Source organism: Macrosteles quadrilineatus, unplaced genomic scaffold (genome assembly GCF_028750875.1).
Source record: "Macrosteles quadrilineatus isolate MER2022 unplaced genomic scaffold, UCM_ALF_1.0 Scaffold_1__1_contigs__length_201487025, whole genome shotgun sequence".
Taxonomy (NCBI): domain Eukaryota; kingdom Metazoa; phylum Arthropoda; class Insecta; order Hemiptera; family Cicadellidae; genus Macrosteles; species Macrosteles quadrilineatus.
This window is the reverse complement of record NW_026542594.1, coordinates 139,541,973-139,559,668: the sequence shown is the minus strand read 5'-3', so window position 1 is coordinate 139,559,668 and position 17,696 is coordinate 139,541,973. Positions and strand designations below refer to the sequence as shown.

Here is a 17,696-nt window from a genome sequence, read left to right as displayed (position 1 = left end):
TTCATATTTTACCAAAAATACACTTTTTTACCCTCCCTGTAGCACCAAGCCTAGGTACTCATAAAACCTAATGTTAATTAAATACATTCAATTCAAAATCAATTCAGGCAAATGGAAATTCGCTTAGTCGGCAGGTTTGCTGTGGCGGGGGTATTCATTTAATATTCAGCGATTCAGCCAGAGGTCCAGCCGTCCAGCTGTCTTCACGATCGTTGTTCTACTTCTACATGTCAAACCCAGCTGTCTTTATTAATTTTACTCTGAGTTTCAGAGTTTGTCTTGAAATTGTCATATTTATTACCATTACCATTTGGCATTTGTCAAGTGAAGAATCCGTCATACCATAAACTAAGCAACACATTTAACTTAATTTACTCGACAGGAATAGTCAACTCTACAATAACCAAAAAATCTAACTTGACGTTTAGTTAACCATTGAAGTAATTAATTAGTGTACTGTGTCAAAAATTAATTCATACCCTGAAATAACTTAACTGCCAAAAGTAAGCTTGAGGTGAGAATTAGTTTACTACTAATTATGTAGCGTAGTAATAGGCGTACTCTCGACCCATAGGGTAATATGGTACTGTAATACATAAATATTTTAACTTATTTGTAAGCCTACCATTGTTATATAAACAAATAATTAAATTCTTTCCTATGCATGCTTGTAAGTTATGTGTAATTTGATGTCACAACTTGAGAAGTTAACATCTTTAAAAAGGCCTACTACAATTTGGATTACATTAGGTAGGCCTAAACTAAACTACTTTGTTGCATGTTTTTTAACACTGAACCAGGGCCGATTTACCGAATAGGCACGGTAGGCACGTGCCTAGGGCGCCAGGCAATTGGATTTTTTTGGAGGGTGCCAAAATAGGCTAATTGAAAAATAAAAGAAAAACTTTGGTTGTTTTTGCATGTGATCTCGGTAAACTTCTGATAATCCCTCGCGGCCGAGTAGACATCGTAATCGTCTCCTGCGATTGAGGCAAAATTCTGACTATTTACGTGGTCGTGTGGACATAATTATTGTCTTCAATCATCGCGGAAATATATGAACATATTCCGTGGTCGTGAGGAGATCATCAACGTCTACCGCGAATGAGGCAAAATTCTGATCTTTTCCCGTGGTCGTGTGGTCATTATCATCCAGGGTTGGTACGGTCAGAGAAAACCTGGAAATGTCAGGGAATTTTGTTGGTCTGGAAAAGTCAGGGAATTTTGGAAAAAATCTGGAATTTCTCTTGAAAGACTACATTTTTTACAGATATGCTACATTTTGCATCTACGTCTCAATACTTGGTCAAAAACATCAAAGTTTGACGAAAACATCGATGTAACAAAAACATCGGGAACCTACCATCGGTATAAAAAACATCGAACATCGACAGACATTCTATCATCACCCTCTGATTACTGGCTTTAATTGAACGCACCGAGCTCCCAGTGTTTCTACACGACCAAAAGAATATAATCCTGGTCACTGGGTTAAGAAATCCCGTTTAATCCCTTAAGATTTTTGATGTTAAATTCTGAGTGTTAAATTAGACATATTGTGTTAAAAAAATAGTTGTTTTAACATTGCTATTATATTTTGTTAAGGTAATTTTTTCGATTGGGGTTAGTTTTTCACTAAAGTAAAGCATAGTAAATAAAAACGGATGTCATAGCCAAAACTCCTGTTTTATCCCACATCCCCTTCAAATCCTGCTCATGCTCTAAAAATCCTGTTTTCGGGATAATAATCCCACGTATGGAAACATGGCTAGCACCGCGATGCGCGGAAGGATAGGCCTACATTCATCGTTTCAATTTCAATACGATACTGAATACAATTCCTCATTGAATTTATACCAATACTGATTCAACCTTTAATAAACTAAAAAAAACTGCACTTGTAGGAGTTTATAAAAAAAATTTTATTCTGTTAGTTGAAACATTTAATAGTTTAGTTTGGTACTACTTTTTGTCTCCGGTACAAGCATGGTAGTTATTTTTCCAATATCACATGTTTCTTCTGATATAAGCCGATGATATCGCAAGCAAAATATCGATATATATCAGTATCAGAAGCACCGTATCGTCTATCTGCTAGTGTCAAGTCAAGGCCAAGTAGAACATAAAGTGTGAGGTTAAGTTAGTTGGTACTCTTAATTTTCCAGATTCCAGATGTTTAATTCTTTTCTTATTGGTTTTATGAATAAACTATTTAGGCCTACATTTGTTCTAATAATTCTTGATTCTGACTATTCGATATCTTAAAATCCATTTTTAGCCCCTGAGCTGTGATACTAATTAAAAATAAGTATTTACCTTCGTTTACAGCTCAAACTGTTGTAACTTGAGTTACGGCCGTTTCGGCATTATAATGCCATCGTCAGACGTTGAACATTCAGCTGAAGTAGCGTCGTCATAGTTGAAACACATAACTCGAACACGAATAACATTTTACAATTACTAACAAAAACACAACGAACAGGCCTGTCGCACACACGGTACCGGTTGACATTGCCGCGATCTGAACTGGATGCCGTATTCGATATCGTCTTACGGTATACCTGGAAAAAGTATAATATCAGTCTGGAAAACCTGGAAAAGTCAGGAAATTTCATTTTCCTAAATCAGTACCAACCCTGATCATCATCTTGCGAGATTGCGGGCAAATTCTGATCACCACTCGCGGCCGTAAAGACATCATAATCGTCCCCCTTGGTCGTTTGGACATAGTAGGCTAATCACCTCGCGCGATTGTGGCAAAATGGTAATTATCTCCCGCGGCCATGTGGAGATAATCGTCTTCCGTAAATGGCAAAATTCTGGTCTTTTCCCGCGGACATGTGGATTATCATCGTCTTGGGGGATGATCCTGATCATCCCTCTCGTTTTTCTCGTATCATTATTGTATCTCCCGCAGTCCTGTAGCCATAGTAATCGTCTCCCACGGTCGTGAAAACATTGTAATAGCCTCCCGCGATTGCGGCAAAATGTTAATTATATCCTGCAGTCGTGTGGAGATCATCGACTTCCACGATCGCGGCCAAATTCTTGCTGTTTCCCGCGGTTGTGTGGATATTACCATGTGGTCTTCCGTGGTCGTGGCAATGTTCTGACTCTGTAGATATCATCATCGTCTTCTGCAATGGCGGAAAATTCTGATTATCCCTCGCGGCCGTGTGTAGAAATATTATCGTCTCCCGCGGTCATGGAAACATCACTGTTGTCATGCCCGATCGCGGTAAATTGAAAATCCCAGGTAGAAATATAAATTTCATGCATAATTCCCGGTTTAAAAGAAACTCACGCATAATTCGAACGGATTTCTTAGTTTTCCTGGTTGGTGGACACACCCTGTGTTGGTGAAATTAAAGTTAATGAAAGAATAAATTGTTGTAAACTCTTTTATTTTCTTACAAACACAACACTGAATTATATTTAGTAAACAACTTCATATGTACAATGTAAAAACATATGATGGTCCATCACTAATCCAGACTAGATGAGTTGGGTTGCAATATTCAACATCCCCCCTCACCAAACTTAGCTAGGTAAAAGTCTTAGGCACTTTTGAATTTGTGATGTTTTGGTTTGCTTAGTCCTTTTGTAAAAATATCAGCAACCATGTATTCTGTGGGTTGGTAGTTCAATTTTATTTCTCCATTTTGTACTTTTTCCCGTATAAAATGTTCTCTGATACTGATATGTTTAGATTTACTTCCTATAATGGAGTTTTTAGCCATTGTAATAGCTGATTGGTTATCACAAAATATTTCAATGACTTCTTGAGGTCTTCCCATATCATTAATCAATTGTTTTAAATGAATGGCTTCTTTTGCTGCTTCAGTCAATGACATGTATTCCGCTTCACTCGTAGACAGAGCTACAGTCCTCTGCTTTTTTGATTCCCAGGAGATTACAGCACCGCCAAATTTAAAACAGTAACCGGTGTATCATCTCCTGTCTTCACTGCATGCCCAATCTGCATCTGCTGCTCCAATTAATGGCTTTCCTGTTTTGAAAAATTCAAGACACAAGTTCTTTGAGCCTTGCAAATATCTGAGAACCCTCTTTGTAGCAATCCAGTGTTCTTTTCCAAAACAAGAGTTATATTGGCTCAGGTAACTCACAGCATGTGTTATGTCAGGTCTTGTGGCTATTGACAAATACATCAAACAATGAAACGATTAAATTTTGGTATGGGTAGTTACAATCTTTTTCATGTCCTTTAACCAATTTTAGACCTGGTGTTAGTGGAGTTACAGCTGGTTTGCAGTCAGTCATATTGAATTTTTTCAGGAATTCATTCATGTATTTCGTTTGTGACATTGATATCCTTCCATTCTTTCTTGTGAACTCTACCCCCAGACAATAGCTTAGTTCACCTAAATCTCTCATTTCAAAAGTTTTCATGAGCTGGGCTTTGACGTAATTGCGGTACTTTTGGTTCTTTGTAGCAATTAAAATGTCATCTACATATACAGAGATTATTGATTTGCATCCACCTACTATTGAAATGTATATACAAGGATCAGCTTGAGATGGTATGAATTTCAGTTCCTTTAGTTTTTCATCAAGCTTCATACCACTGTCTTCCTGATTGTTTTAAACCATAAACTGCCTTTTTTATAGTAGACAAACCTTTTTGTTTTGAGAATTTTTTAAGTCAGTAATCATTTTCTTTGTTTTGTTGAATAGATTTTATCTTCATTTTCACTCTCATCCACCATTATTTCTTGGAGGTATCTCTCAAAGTTGTTAGGAAGTTCCATGTAAACTTTTTCTTTTATTTCTCCATTTAGAAAAGCAGTTGAAACGTCCATTTGATCAATACTTAGATCATCTTCAACAGCAAGTCCATTTCATCTTATTGAACTTATTTCATCAGTGTCTAAATGTTCATTTGAGCTTAGTGAGTCATCAGGTTGATTTTCAATATCATTTGAGCTTGGTGAATCATCAGGTTGATTTTCAATATCATCTTCGAAAATAATATAATTTTCCATTTCACTGTCATTTTCTTCAAATATAGTGTCAAAATCAGACTGGTCATCATTATTTTCGCTCTGTTCGATAGGAATAATGCAAAAATCTTGATCTTTTTTATCACTTTCTTTTATTTCGTTTTGCTCAAGAAGATTGTAATCATTTACATCTTCATTTCTTTCATAGTACATTTTTGATAGAACTTTTACATCTCTTGCAATTTTAACCTGCTTTTGTTGCGGCATCCAAATTCTGTATGCTTTTGAATTGCTTGCATACCCCACAAATATTCCTTGATCCGCTTTCGGATAAAATTTTCCTTTTCTTTAAGCTTTGTTTAATACAAATACTTTTGATCCAAATACTTTCAAGTGTCTTGCTGAAGGCTTTCTTCCAGTCCATTTTTCATATGGCGTTAAGTGTTCAGTAGCTTTTGAAGGGCATCGATTTCTTATATAGTTAGATGTGTTAATAGCTTCAGCCCACATACATCCTGGTAGATTTGATTCTATCAGTAAACATCTTGCCATATCCAATAATGTTCTATTTTTTCTTTCAGCCAAACCATTTTGTTGCGGCGTGTATGGAACTGTTAGGGGCGGTTCACTAGCTCGGGACTATCGTAGTCCGAGCCCAGAATCCAGAAATAACCGGTATTTGGGCCGTGACTTAAAAAATCGGGTTCACGAGCTCGAGACTATATAAGCCGCGGACCAAACTGATAGGCGGCACACAATTAGTGCAGGGATAAAACCCGGTTTTAAAAGTTGGGTTCACGAGTCCAATTACAGATAGTCCCGGCTCTGATCATTAGTCCCGGTGGGTTCACGAGTCAAGTCCGAGCCCAAATGAGATGGTTCGGGCCCAAAAGAACAATGGTGTTTGGTCTCCAACTCAGACCTGGTAGGAGGCAGGTTTAAGGTGACACGATGCCGGTTTTATCTAATTAGCTCCTTTATTTTTATTATTTGTTAAAAAGTAATGTTTTAATATGGTTCCTCTTTAAATTCCGAACAATTTCATTACCCACAACACCATATTAAAAAAATATGTAAAAATGGTAAAAAGGCTCATAAAACATGAAAAAAAAATCATCAAACAACTTAAAACGACAGATAAATTATGCACGTAACAAAGTAGTATCTTAACAAAGATATTTTATTGATAAGCCCCATGTAATTATAATTTTAACGACAAAATTATGCGTTGAATATAAATATAACTAATCAGCCACAGTTAAACCATCGTTATCTAACATAATTATCAGAAATAGTTTTTTGCCGTGGGAAACATCAAGCAAACCGTCAGTCGTTGAGTACGGTTCGCGCGGTGGTATCACCGTCTTGTGTTGTACTCACTGGTCGCCGTGTGTATTGAATATGGCTATGAAATATCTATACTGTATTATGTTAACAATTATGTACCATCACTCCACTAAATCGCATAGGACCAGCTCGTTATCATGACTAAAACCCTTTTATGACTTGATGAATTTAAATTTAAAGATAGATTCAAATGTTCCAAAGATGCCGTCAATGAGTCATTTGAGGCGTTAACTCCAAGGCACGGATTTTCCGACAGCAAAATCCATTACAGTATTCTAAATTGGAAAAAATGTTAGTTGCACTAATATTTTTGGCTGATGGCACTTTTCATCGAGAAACTGGTGATTTATTGGATGTTAGTAAAGCTTGGATGGTAGCTATTTGTTTGGTAATGAAAACAGAACAAATCAAATTTTCAGTTCGAAACTATGCCCAAAGAAAAAAAACAATGTTTTCCTAAATATAAACGCATTGTAATGAAACAGATTTTAAAAATCGCAACAGCACAAAATGTAAATTAAAAACTTTAGCTGTTAACATAAATAATATTACGAGCTAACTGCAGAATATTTTTTTCAACATTTTACAGTTAGATTATTAAAGAGTGGTTGATAACGGAAAGAATATTCTAAGGTTACAGACACGATTAAATCCAGCACACACACACGATTTTTATATCTAATAATCATTACCTCTAAATACATTTTAGTTTCAATAATTGTGTCATTTAAATAAGTTTAGTTAAAATTATCCCATCCAAAAATCACAATCCTAAATTATCGGGCGTTTATGCAAAATAGGCATTCATCCGGTTATAAATACCTGGTTATTTTATGTCATGCATCTTAATTAAATTATAATAATGCACATAGAAAAATATATTTCACTAAAGACTTCCATTAATATGATTTCATACAAACGTGGATTGTTGTGTTTATAAATCAATAAACTTCGATAGATTATCATATGCGAGCATTGGGACAATGAAATACGAGAAAAATAATCGTTTTGGACGTTTTGGTTCAGCCATTTTTCACGATCATCCTATAATGGAAGTGCGTATGTCAGCAGCAGTGGCTTCACATGTGTTTCCAGACTGTTGTTACTGGTTGTTACCAACGTCTCAACAGAAATTCCCTGCGAATCCCTGCCATTAGGCTCCGCTATGGATTTGGTCTCGACCTACACTGGGCCCGGCTTTCACATCATTAGGCTCTGACTCGTGAACCCATTTTTTGGTCGTCGCTTATATAGTCCGGGACCAACGTTTGGTCGCGGACTATGAAGTCCCGAGCTTGTGAACCGCCCCTTAGTCTTCGCCTTATACCACTTTCTTTCAAGAACTTGTCAAATTCACCATTACAATATTCTTTGCCGTTATCTGTTTGTAGAAACTTGATTTTATTTCCTGTTTGATTTTCCACCTCATATTTATATTCTTTGAAACGTTCAAAAATTTTGTCTTTACTTTTCAAAAAATATACATAGCAGTCCAAGGCACCAAGGAACACAACGATAAAAGAATCATCCAATTCATCTTTTTATTTATATAGCCTAGATATAGTAAATTCTCAAAATCCAAGCTAAAGGTAGTGGATGGTTGATCCTATTAAAAAAAAAATTATTTTCTGACGTCAGTAGACTAGTTAATTTGATGGCTATGAGGCTATTAACAGAGTTGTGGCCAGAAATTATCAACAAAATAGGTGAGAACACACACTAGTGAGAACTACGACTATCTGCAGTACTATCCTGAAAATTAGACCAATTTGTATATATACCAAAGTGGAAATTTGGTTCGTATTTCACTAGGCTATAAACTGTAGGTCCCTTAGTTGCCATTAGCTGCATAAGCTAATTAACAGCTGTGTCTAAGGAAGAAGTCGGCCTTAGTCACTAACAAGACTACAAGATCGCGCCACTCATCCTACACTCATCTCCATTCATACTTGGCTTAAAATACCTACTTTGAACCATTTTATTGAAAAGTATTAAAGTACTGTAATTCAAACCAAATCTAACTTTGTTTAAAATTTTCTTTTAAATTTCACTAAATAATGTTGTAATACAGTGTAATTACTCCTGAGTACAAGTTAATTTTGTGCCGATATGCACATTTCAAACTATTTAGTTTACACACACTTTTGTGAGATGAACTCTAATAAATGTCTATATTTTAAACTTTATTTAAACTAAGTTCTTTTCTTTTCAGGAAAGCAACAATGGGGCGGATATTTTTGGACCATATTGGAGGTTCCAGGCTGTTTTCTTGTGCCTCATGCGACACAATTTTAACCAACCGAAGTGAACTGATAAGTACAAGATTTACTGGTGCCACAGGCAGAGCTTTTTTATTCAACAAAGTTGTCAACCTCAACTACAGGTACCCTAAATTGAATAACCCCGCTGCAGAAAACCTGCCTAGAGACTTAGTGAATTTCCATTTTCTAGATCAGATATTTACTCAAATATTCCCTTAAACATGTCAGATTCGTACTTTTACAGTATTAGGAATATTATTTTGTTCTTAGGTTTTCGATAAACCTATTATTTTGTGGTTAGGTTTATTTTTGTTTTAGGTTGTTCTTAGGTTACAAGGAATTTTATAAAGTGTGTTCTTTAGCTAAATGTTAATAGCCAGGAGTAAATTACTATCAAATTGTATACAAATCCATAAACAAGCGAACTATAATAACAGTTTACTTATTCACCATAAAAATAACATATGAATTTTAAATTGACAGTTTTTTGGAATTTTTCCCTAGAATCATTTTTCATACCTACACAACTTTTTGGTAAGAAATTACAAAATTTCATGTTATGAGAATAAAAAATGGGAAACCCCTATTTTCACCTCATTAACCCCCCTCCCCCCCCCCCCCCCCAACACAAAACCCGGTCCCCATAGTCTTGTCGTGCTGGATATTTTAAAAATTATTATGTCTAGATTGCATAAAAACGCTAGTTTACAGTTATTATTTTTCAATTTTTTTCCCGGGGATGGATCTCCTGATCCCCTGAGCTGGGGCGGCTTGGGCCATCACTGCTCCAAACCTGGCTACGCCACTGGTTTAAACCAATTTTCATCAAGTCAAAGTCAAAGTATTTTCAAATCAAAATCGGATGATTTTTACTTGAGTTACCCTGCTTAAAGATACATGTACAGTACAACCCTACTAATCCATTGCCTTCAGGACCGGGACAGATAAATGACAAAATATTTAATTGATCAGATCAAAACTTAATTGAATATCACATGAACAATATAAAACACGGCATCAAAGCATTTAAATTTGTTCATGTAACAGAACTAGAGGCCCATAAAGCAATAAATAAAATAAGCTCAAAAGCAAAGGGAAATGATGGTATAAATATTTTCATGATTAAATTAATGAATCCACTGCCTTTCAGCAATTACTCATTTGATAAACCAGTCTCTAACTACAGGATACTTCCCAGATGCCTGGAAAGAAAGTATTGTGAGCCCACTGCCCAAAACTAAGCATCCGAGGAATGTTAAAGATCTAAGACCTATATCAGTACTGCCAACATTATCAAAGGTTCTAGAGAAAATTGTAGTTAAGCAGATTTCAGAATTTATCAAAAAAGAAAACATTTTACCTAAACAACAATCAGGTTTCAGGAAACACTTGCATACAAATTCATAGCACTTACACTTCGCTTCTAAATTTGTATACCGTACCCTAGTGATTGCTTTGAAACAAAAGATAATAGTAAATGCAGCTCTTTAGTAATGTTGGATTACTATCAGGCGTTTGATTCATTATCTCATAAATTGTTGTTAGCCAAACTACACTATTTCGGATTTAATGACACAGCATTAAAATGGGTTGAATCTTACCTCAAAAACAGAACTCAGGTAACAAAAATCATCGGTAAAGTATCATCTCCCCTGTCAAAAAAAAGGAATTCCCCAAGGAACATGCTTAGGTCCAATTTTCTACAATATATACACCGGCACTGCTGACATTACAAAAATTGTAAAAACGTGCAATTAACATTTCTATGCTGATGATTGCCAGATACATCTGTCCTATGATAAAAAATTGTACGTTAAAGCCTTTAATGTAATTAATAATGAGCTGAATGCTATGTCTGTCAGGTCAAAGAGCCATGGAATGAAACTTAACAATGATAAATGTTCACTTCTCCATATTGCGCCGCAAGACATTTTAAACGAAATTAGGCAAGACATGGTCAGTAAAATTAAAATAAACGAGGTGTTAGCGCCTCCTACGTACGGGAATTCAGAAGTCAGTTAAAACCGTGTACAATTCAGATCGGCTAGTTTACACATATAAAGACAAAGTTTCTTGCAGTTTTAATGTGAAAAATCATATTGTAAACAAATGTTGTGTGACCAAATATGTTTTTATTCCATCATGGACCTATACGATATGCATTTTAAATTCGATAATTTTACAATAAAACAGGAATTCTGCAATTTTTACCATGTGAAAAGCGTTGAAGTGAGATTTGCAGCCGATTCGCACAGACGCACGCTGATTATAAGTAGCCTACAGTAGAGAGAGTAATAGTCAATTAATTGAGAAGTGTATAGACCTAGTCAACGATACCACCCTCCATAGCATACCTGCCTCTTCCATAATTATTATCACCACAATACAACTACTATACACAATTTCCAGTAGGTTTGAATAGAAACGACCTAAAATAAAACGATAATATCCAATAAAATTCACAGTACACATAATTTATCTTTGGTGTCCTAACATCAAAACTAATCGTCACACCTATCCTTTATATCAATTTCACTGCATTAATTGCTAAATAAAAATATGCGTAAACAAAGAAAAGTAAAAACAATAACAGTTTGTTTTAAAACAGCTATTTGGTTCAAATAACATTCATTTGAAAAAAAGAACTGGTCACATATAGCAGGAATATAAAAAGTAAACACGCTAGTAAAGCTAATGACGTAATTGTCAATGTTTATTACCCATACCGTTATCAGTTCTATCCTTGATAATTACCCACCCTCATTGAATAAATGTACATCGTAATTTCCCATATTAGTTAATTTAAACTACAATATATTCATAGTTAAAATAAAAGTGATATTTTCACGTTTGGGGGCGCAGATATAGGCGCCCCCAAACGTAACCACAACTGAACACGATTTCATAAAAGAATGGTTTGTCTAATTGCAGTATCCTAGGTCAATGTTGACGTTGTGTTCAATCTATGTCATCCATCTGTTTATCTTTATGAACAATTTGTTACCAGGGAAACTTGACTTGATTCCAGATAAGCATCTAGACTGCCAGTGCAAGTCCGAGGATCGGAGGATCGTGGATCAGATCGAAAACCCCCCACCACCGCTCAGTGCCGATGGCGTGACGTCAACCATTACTGCAACGATACGGATCTGAGTCATGAGCCTTTGTGGTGTTAGTGGATAACGTGTTGGTCCGATAACCTGAAGGTGCCGGGTTCGAAACCCACCGGGAGCACTAACTTTTTGTCAACAATTTTTTTCATATCACAAGTTTGGTTGGTTTGGTTAGGTTATGATAGTTTAATTTTATAATTAAAAGATTGTAAAATTGAATTTGAGACATTTATAATTTTATTTTTAGAACAGAGCTATTTTTCGATTAGTAAACCTTCATTCTAGTTTATCATTATCAGCAAGTTTGGTTAGTTTGGTTAGGTTATGATAGTTTAATTATATTTAATTCAAATTTAATCTACAAATTAAGAAATTATACGTTTTGACAGCGACAGTGATACAGATAACAATTTTCCGCGAACAGTTAGATAAGCTATGCTGATGCGCCGGTATGATTCGCCGGGGTGATCTACTGATCTGATCCACGATCCTCCGATCCTCGGACTTGCACTGGCAGTCTAGACGCTAGTTGATTCCAGACGTAACAACGGTAAAAGAAACTGTTGAGCCATTGTGCAAGACATATTTTGGCTTAATGTCATACAATTTTGATAGCATGGTCTCCAAATTAATAAATTTTAAATAGTTTCACTCAAGAATTCCAGTTCACACAGAAAAGTTTTAAAAAAACATCACCAGATCCACTGAAGCTTATGATAAATGCGATAGCAATGCCTATCCATTGTTGAAGACTCTACTGCAAATCTTATCATCATTGCCGATTTCTGCAGTAACTGCTGAACGGAGTTTTTCTACTTTACGAAGAGTGAAAACTTGGATGAGGTCAAGAATGACAGAAGACCGCTTAACAGGACTAGCATTATTATATGTTCACAAAGATATAAACATAAACATTGATAATGCTGTCGATAACCTTGGAGGTAAAACTATCAACCTCCAGTCAACGTTCTAAAAAAAATTTTTTTTTCTAAAATGTTCTTTATTTAGTGCTGATATTAGTTTTTTGCGGAAAAGCACCGTTTTCCCGGGAAAGGGGAAAAACGGAAAAAAAATATTTCCTTTTCAAACCCTATGTTGTGGCTACTCAAATTGTGCGGAATTGCACGACAAATTCAACGGTATACTGCTCAATGTGATACGACCACTAATAACCTCAAAAAGGCTGCCGAACACTGTGGATGCGCCGTCTGTGAGCTCGGAAAGTTTAGGTTAGGTTAATTTAAATTATTTAGTTAACCTAATCCAACCTAACCTAACCAAACTAACCTAACCTAACCTAACCATTTTGAATATCATTTTCAGAATCAACACTAAAAAACGAAAATTTTGGGGAAACAAAATTTTTTTTTTAGAACGTTGACTGGAGGTCGATAGTTTTACCAGATTGGACTTTATCGTTTAAAAAACATGCTAATACCGACCAACAGTTGACCCATCAGGCCATGATTATATTTGTGAGAAAATAATTGATATTTGGTTAGTTAAACATTATTTGGCCTAATTTCACAATCTGAACACTTTTAAATGCGTTCTACTGTAGTTTGTTCACATTTTTAGTAGTTTTACCCTTACTCGTAAAAATTACATGGATGTGGTGTGCATATTAAAATTACTTCTTGCGATTTTACAATAGGTTGGTAAATTACCTGATTTGATGTACAGTAACTTATTTACATGTCTCAAAGACGTTTTAGTAGGCCAAAACAAAAACGTTTTAAGTAGCTTTAAGGTCAAGTTGTGTTTTTCCTAAGCAAGGTCAGTTTAAATAAATATTATGTTTTAGTTTTTATTAGCAAAGAAAGCTTTTAGCGAATTTCCCATATAGGGAATAAGCTATTACCGTAGTACTCATGGTAAGACCTGGACGCGGGACCGATTTTTTTTTTCGTTTTGAGGTCCCTAGAGGCCAAAAACACCATCCGTTCAAATTCATATATATATATGTGTCCGTCAGCACGATAACTCGAGCAAAAATGATCCGATTTTGATGAAATTTGGTTCAAACGTGTAAACCTACGTTTATTCGAACGAGTTCGCGATCCAGGATGATCGGCCCTTGGGAACGGGTGTTTACGGGGGGTTTTATGGGGTAAAAATAGGTTTTTCCCATATTTGACCCAAAAAACATAAAATTTAGCAATTTATTTCCAAAACCATTTTGTAGAGCTTAAAAAAACAAATAATTTAGTATATTGAAGCGTTATTATGCGCCTAATGGTTACAGAGAAAATTCCAAAAATTGTAAATTTAAAATTCCCATGTTATTCTTATGGAGAATAAGTAAACTGTTGTAGTTTGCTTGTTTATGAACATATTTTGATCAAATTTGGAAAATGTTTTTATTTCTTACTAACTATTAACATTTTACAAAAAAAACAAAAACATTTTTACTCTCCCTGATGCAGCAAACCTATGTACTTGTTAAACTAATTCTATTTAAATTGTGAATAAATGTTATATTTTAAGTAGACATTTCAGTGTAAATCCAATCAGTCAAATGGAAATTCGCTTAGTCTGCAGGTTAGCTGCGGCGGGGGTATTTTATTTTATTTACGTTTAGTTTTAAACCACATAAGATCATGTTTATGTGCTATCAACAATGTTTTGTTGTTCATAATCATAGCTTAAGTTAAGTTTTAACTTTTAGTTTCAGTTTTTTATTAACAAATGAAGCTTTTTATTTAAGTTTAGTTTTAAACCAATGTAAGATTATGTTTATTTGTTATAAGCTATGTTTTGTTATTCTTATTCAAAAGTAACGCTAGCCTAAGTAAAGTTTAATGTTTTAGTTTTTTTTATGAGCAAAGTAAGCTAGTAAGCTTATGATGTTTGTTTTCATTAGCAATGAAGTAATTTGTTTTATGTTTAAATTTTATAATCAAATCAGCTATATATATTGTTTATACTCGTCTATCATATTTTTTTTCTTTTTGCAAAAATTGGTTACTTCCTCGTGTTATCTCTTCCACTAAAATCCACATTTGTTTGTGTAATCCTTTATAATATTGTCTGAGTAAAATAATATTTTTTAGATTGTATTTGACCTTGATTAAATGGTTACCTATACTCAATCAGTTCAATAAATACTTCAAACATGAAATTTAAAATACTCTCTACAATTGACACATTTCAAACTGTTATCGTATAAATTTATGTTTGAAGTGAAAATTTATATTTGACCTCCTCCACAAAATAAATTTACTACATTTATTTATTTTAAAAATGTATTAATTTTAAACCTCTTCTAACCATTTTAGTCCAGCTTTGATGATAGAAATACTGTGTAACAGTCCATACAGTACAGAAGAGTCATTGGGAGATTATAAATTTAAATGTCACAAAGGCAGTAGCATAAGTGGGCGTGGAAGAGAGGTATAGTCAAAGCCGTGGGAGGGTACATAGATTGAGTGGCTTTATTGTGCGTTTGTGGTGAATATAATATCACAGATAGTGCTCCAGAAACACGACTGAGTCCACTATTTTTTTATTTATTAGCCACTGCTGAAAACGAACAAGAATTTTAAAGTTAACTTATGTGCTTGCGTTGTATTTCACGTTAAAAAATTATTCCATTAAATAATCATAACAATAATAGTAATAAAAATAGTTGATAGCAAAACTGCTGCTCTCAATGAAAGTTGAATGGAAATTTTATTTTAATATTTGTTTACTAAACTTTGGACAAAGAAATAGTCTAAAACTGTCATTTTGGACACTTAAATTACACAAATTCCATACCCCCCGGTTCGCCTCCCTCTTTTGACTGTTCTAGATCTGCCCCTGAATGAGTGTTCAAAATCCATAGAGTTAAACTATCAATCACGTTAAACTGTGAATATTCTAATGTATAACTGTGCACCTTGCAGCCCGCTTGGTACTATTCTGGTGCTAAGTAGATTCTGGTGATAAAAAATTATGAGTCCCGGTAAAAAAACATTTTAAATGTTTTTCGCGACCGATAGTTTGGGAACCGTTTTAGGCTTAGGCTATGAAACAAAAATAACCAAAATATGATATAAGCATTTTATTATTTTTATTCATATTTTATATATTTAAAGTCTAATTTGATTCATATTGATTATTTAGAGTACATATTTATTGTATGACTTATACTTCTCTGCCATGGTCAAAAGTGAACACTAAATGGTAAAATCTACCAGATCCATCTGGTGAACCTATCCTTCTAAACAGTAAAAAGAAACAGTTAACATTTTTTTGTGACAACAAAACCAGTGGGAGATTGCATTACGCTATTCCAGTCACAAAAATAGTCCGTTTAGCACCACAAAATTAAACCTAAGATAACAACCCAATCCATTATTAAATTCAGTTAGCAGGATTACATAGTACATACTGTATACATATACACACACTAAAATCCAATATTGCAAATTGACATATTTTAGCCTCTGGATCTTAGCCTACCTAGTACTTTTGACTGTTTCAGTGAGGTTCAAGACAGAGTAATGTTGACAGGCAGACACATGGTGAGGGACGTGTCTTGCAAGAACTGTGATGCTAAACTGGGGTGGATCTACGAGTTTGCGACTGAGGAGAATCAACGCTACAAGGAGGGTCGTGTCATCCTAGAGAGAGCGCTTGTAACGGAAAGTGATGGGATAGATGAACATATGGGTGATGACTGAAGCCCCTTAGTAGCTAGCTGTACTATGGACTCTGGGCTACGTTTATACTTTTCATACATAACAGTTGTACATAGAGTGTGTTTTTTATGATAAAATTATAATAAGTGTTGGTAATATAATGCGTTTTGTCTTTTTTAATGGCCCCAAAGGATAACTTTATTCCTTATTTGTAAACAATTACAATGGACCATGTGGTGAAAGAAGTCTAAAACTGTTAAGTTGCTGAAACTTGTTACAAAGCTTAAGATCCAAGCATCCCTCTTTTGTGTTTGTCAAATATTGAAAGTATAATATTTTATTTAATACTAGTGTCCCTGTTGCTTGAATTCGAGCAATTGCTAAGTATTACAGGTGTAATATGAATAACAGTCGGCCCCACCAACGTTCATCATGAGCAACGCACTGGGCAGCGTCCACTGTCCCCAGTACTCAGTGCGTTGCTCATCATGAACGTTGGTGGGGCCGTCTTTAGATGCCCTTACCGACTTGTGTACCATTCCGTCACTCATAAATGTTCTCGTCATACACCTCACTAAGCTGTTGACAAATTTCAATGGCTTTCACACCTTTAGAACATAAAAATCTAATTACAGCGCACACTTCACAGTCGGCGGCAGTCTCAATTGGCGGCACCATTTTGAATGCTCGATACCAGATGTAAACACGGCCGATTGTTGTCGAGTTTTCGGCTAGGGCTTGCCAATAGATGCACATATACAGCGCAAACGTCCAAAATGCCAATCGCAGCGGTGTAACGGAGAATTTTAAAAACGGTACTTACTTAAAAAACATGCCTCGTATAACGGAAAAATCACATTTTCTCAAAAATGGCCTGAACGATTTTGATAAAAATGTTGTAGCCCTTTAAATTGTGAACAAAATGGTATAACTCCCATTTCTGTAAAAATTATGGTTCAAAAGTTATTGTAAATTATCTCATTTTCCCATAAAACCCCATAAAATAAGAAAAAATTTATTTTTGAAAAAAAAAACGGTTTTGATTGAAATTAGTATGTGATAATCCTTATAATTCCAAACAACATAGTGCAACCCTCAGTTGCTGTAAAAATTATGGTTCAAAGGTTATTGTAACTTATGTTATTGTCTCATAAAAACCCATTTAAAAAACGGAAAAATTTATTTTTTGAAACAAAATTTCGATTCTGTTTGAAATTTTTTTGTTATGTTCCTTATAATTCTTAACAAAATATTGCATCCCTTCATTCCTGTTAAAATTACTGCTCAAAAGTTAATGGAAGTTTTGTGATTTTACCTATTAAATATCATAGTTACTCTCATCGCTTACCCATAAACAAGGTTGTTGACAAGCTAATGGGAGAAAGTATG

The 17,696-nt window shown here is 34.8% G+C and overlaps 1 protein-coding gene across 2 annotated transcripts; it reads left to right on the top strand.

Annotated features, from left to right (window-relative positions):
• The first annotated feature begins 266 nt into the window (after positions 1 to 266).
• Positions 267 to 16,468, top strand: LOC128985682 (protein yippee-like 5). 2 transcript variants are annotated; one of them, XM_054405467.1, is made up of 3 exons: positions 267 to 503; positions 8,521 to 8,691; positions 16,151 to 16,468. In XM_054405467.1, exons 2-3 carry the CDS (start codon positions 8,531 to 8,533, stop codon positions 16,347 to 16,349), a joined length of 360 nt encoding a protein of 119 aa, XP_054261442.1. In that variant the 5' UTR covers positions 267 to 503; positions 8,521 to 8,530; the 3' UTR covers positions 16,350 to 16,468. The 2 variants fall into 2 exon arrangements, with proteins under 2 accessions (XP_054261442.1, XP_054261433.1); XM_054405458.1 differs by having other exon boundaries at positions 273 to 514.
• The last annotated feature ends 1,228 nt before the right edge of the window (positions 16,469 to 17,696 follow it).